General features: G+C 42.8%; 1 protein-coding gene across 2 annotated transcripts; it reads right to left on the minus strand.

The window, feature by feature from the left end:
- Positions 1–518: 518 nt before the first annotated feature.
- Positions 519–3,031, minus strand: LOC103639127 (rRNA-processing protein 17). 2 transcript variants are annotated; one of them, XM_008661924.3, is made up of 4 exons: positions 2,599–3,031; positions 2,319–2,424; positions 1,159–1,255; positions 519–1,021 (listed from the first exon to the last, which is right to left on the minus strand). In XM_008661924.3, the coding sequence occupies exons 1-4, from the start codon at positions 2,775–2,777 to the stop codon at positions 750–752; spliced, it is 654 nt and encodes a 217-aa protein (XP_008660146.1). In that variant the 5' UTR covers positions 2,778–3,031; the 3' UTR covers positions 519–749. The 2 variants fall into 2 exon arrangements, with proteins under 2 accessions (XP_008660146.1, NP_001361537.1); NM_001374608.1 differs by having other exon boundaries at positions 576–1,021; positions 1,126–1,255; positions 2,599–2,942.
- Between the last annotated feature and the right edge of the window lie 224 nt (positions 3,032–3,255).

Below are 3,255 nucleotides of genomic sequence, written 5' to 3' on the forward strand. Positions count from 1 at the left end.
TCCCAAGTGTTGCCCTCGCGACCGAGTTTTGAGCAAGGCGAATCGTGACTCATACTTTCGTGACCTCGAGGGATGTGTCTTACGATAGTTTAGCTGTTAAGCGTGTTTAGGGGCATAACCTAGATACCCTAATTACGATATCCGACAAATAAATCAATTTTATATTTTTATTAGTGAATCTAGCTCACAGAAAGGTGAACCAAAAAAGATCCTTAAGGGTTTGTTCGGTTAGCTCTCAATCCATGTGGATTGAGTGGGGTTGGATGGGTTTTAATCCCAAACAAGTCAAACTTCTTCTCAATTTTTTCCAATCTCATCCAATCCATGTGTATTAGGAATAACCGAACAAGCCCTAAGAGGTACGAGTTGATACATATTCGGATATTGTATCTGTCCAAAACATAGTCACCCGTTTTTGCAGATATAGCATGACAAAGGAGGACAGGAGCTACTATTGGATATGAGCATAATATCAGCAATTGGTCGAGACAAGGCAAACATGGCAGAGAGATTAGCCGAAAGGAGCAGAAACTGTCTACGTAATATTGACCAACAAGACTGGCAACAGACATGTAGCACAACCCAACAACTGAGCATCGATATCACAAATTTGTTCCCTAACAATTTGTTTGCGGAACAAATGATCATCAATATATTACCAAACAAACTGCAGATCAGGTGATGCGAGATTAACCACAGGTCCACAGCCAGTGACAGCATAATTCTTCCTACAGAGGGTTCACAAAACACTACTTCATTCCCTTGCCCTTCCTTTTACCCTTTGCAGCACCCCGCTTCTTGTCACCCCTTTTCGCTCTAGCCTTGCTCTTGAACGTTCTCTTCGGTGGCTTCCTCTTCACACCTAAACTGCTGTTCTTCTTGGCAAAAGAGCTAGGATTCTTGCTGGTGAGGCTCGTCGCCACGGGGCCGACAGTTTTCGGGACAATGTCATCTTCTTCAGGAGTAATTTCACTGGTGGTGACTACAGTTCTGGTCCCATCATCTTCGTAGGTTTTGATTTCTGGAAGCACAATCAGAGAATGAGGTTTGACTTCTACAAACATCAGTGTGTGACATAGTGGTATGGCGGGTAGTAACTGTTACAAATTTAGTTCATGTACCCACCAGACAAAGGTTTGTCATTTTCCATATCCTCACCATCATCGCCGATATCTTCGTTTTCTAATCCAGCACCATCATTTTTATCCGATGTCAGTACTCTACCATACAGAGCAATCTCCTTCTCTTCTTTCCTCTGTAACAAAACAACAGCACTGAGAAAGACCTAATGGCAACAACCAAGAAGTGTGTGTGCACATGTAATTACAGAAACACAAGCCACATAAGATTGACATTAAACTGTTCATAGATATCCCTAGCACCTTCACAAGGATATCTGTAATCCTTAGGTAGCATTTGGTTATTAGATTGGGGCCAGAATTGGTTCCAAGTAACTATCCCAACCATTCACTTGCCAACCAAACAAGAGCATTAAATTGGTGCCCCCATTTCAATTTCCACATGGATTTGGTTTTGGGACTTGTCAATTTAGTTCTAGCAATTCAGGGAACCAAAAATTGTCCAACCAACTGAAATCATTAGGTAGCATCTGGTGCTTAGATCGGGGGGCTGGAACTGGGTCCAAGCAACTATCGCAGTCATCCATTTGCCAATCAAACAAAAGCATCAAATATGTGTCCTGTTTCTACTTCCATATGGATTTGTATTTGAGACTCAGTTCAATTCGGTTCTAACAATTTGGAGAACCAAACAAGCCCTTTGGGTTGTCTCATCACCAAAAAGGAGGGGGAATCAGCTTTAAGAACTGCATTATGAGCTGCGATATGCAAGCATCTTCCATTGAACTTGCCCATCGCTCCATTGGAGTATATATTAGCAGCCTCCTTAGTTACTACTCCACTACCGATGCATATCAACTGTCAATTACTAGAAACTTTCTACATTTCAATATGAACAGCACACCCTCTTTTGGATTTCTTTCTTCCTATTTTCTCCTAGTATTGGGCCCGTGAGCGTTGACATAATAATGGTATACATTATACTGTCCTAGATGAATAATTGTCTACGCAGATGCTACAATCTCTAGGACAAATAGCAAGTGATTAGAAAGAGAAAAATCAACTGTCAATACATTTTCCGCTAGGACAAGTGAGCAGTTTGTCTTTCATCAACGCTACAATAAGTAGCCACAATTCATTTAAAAAATCTGAACCAGGATATCCTTCATGAACCACAGCGTTGCATAATAGAAATTAAACAGCTTAAGTATGTGTTTCAGAGAGAGAAGTGTTTGTTACCCTCTTGCGGTCTTGTATTTTCTTCTTCCTCTCCTTCTCCTGCAAAATCTTCTGCGCCTCCTTTCTTCTCTTTTTCTTCCGCTTGTGGAACCCAGTCACGAAATCCCTGTCAAACGAAGATCCCGGTCACGAATTCGTCAAATCCCTTGAACCACAGTACCACAAATATGTAGTGCGTCGATTGACACAATTCGCAACAAAAATAACCGGTATAGTCATGTTTTGCAATAGGAATTTTGCAGCGTCGACAACGGGGAGAAGGCAAAGAAGGTAGCCGCACCTGAGCGCTTTCTTGTCGAGGGTAACAGACAGCGCCTTGTTCTTCAGGGACCGCTTATTGATATGCTTTGGCACCATAACCGTCGGCATCTGCCCCACCACGACGTCCTCCTCCGACTCCGAAGCCGACATCTCCTCCCCGTAATCCTCCTCTTCTACCGCCTCCTCCTCCCATGCCATGCCTACGGAGATCAAGCGCTCTCTCTCCCTCTCTCTCTGAAGGCAGGACGCGCCGCCGCTATGCAGGTTGAACAGGAAGGACAACTAGGTCTAGGTTTGGGAGGTCACGTGGAGCCGTGGAGGCTGCGCGACTGTTTGCTCCGGTGTTTGAATATATAGACTTTTGCATTGGATAATGTATCAATTCTCCAATATCTTCTACTAGTACAACCCTCTCGTGAAATCCTCTCTTGAGCTGCAAACTAATTAATATTAAATTGAGCATATGGTTCACTTACCAAATATTAAACTAATAAAAATAAATGTTACACTTTATCTTAACCAAAAAATCAAGAAATATATGAGTTGAAAATGAGTCTAATCTTTTTTCATAGATCGTTCGATCACTCGTCCTCCTTTGGATAGTGAGATGATATTATATGTGAGCGTTATAGATGAGCAAACTGGCTGCCCGGCACGGCCCGGGCCCGGCCTAGGC

Source organism: Zea mays, chromosome 9 (assembly GCF_902167145.1).
Source record: "Zea mays cultivar B73 chromosome 9, Zm-B73-REFERENCE-NAM-5.0, whole genome shotgun sequence".
NCBI classification, from domain to species: domain Eukaryota; kingdom Viridiplantae; phylum Streptophyta; class Magnoliopsida; order Poales; family Poaceae; genus Zea; species Zea mays.

Coding starts and splice junctions, on each gene's coding strand:
- LOC103639127 (NM_001374608.1), bottom strand. CDS start 2,777: ATGGCATGGGAGGAGGAGGCGGTAGAAGAGGAGGATTACGGGGAGGAG. Junction 2,425..2,598: donor CTCGACAAGAAAGCGCTCAG/GTGCGGCTACCT, acceptor TTCGTTTGACAG/GGATTTCGTGACTGGGTTCC. Junction 1,256..2,318: donor AAATACAAGACCGCAAGAGG/GTAACAAACACT, acceptor GTTTTGTTACAG/AGGAAAGAAGAGAAGGAGAT.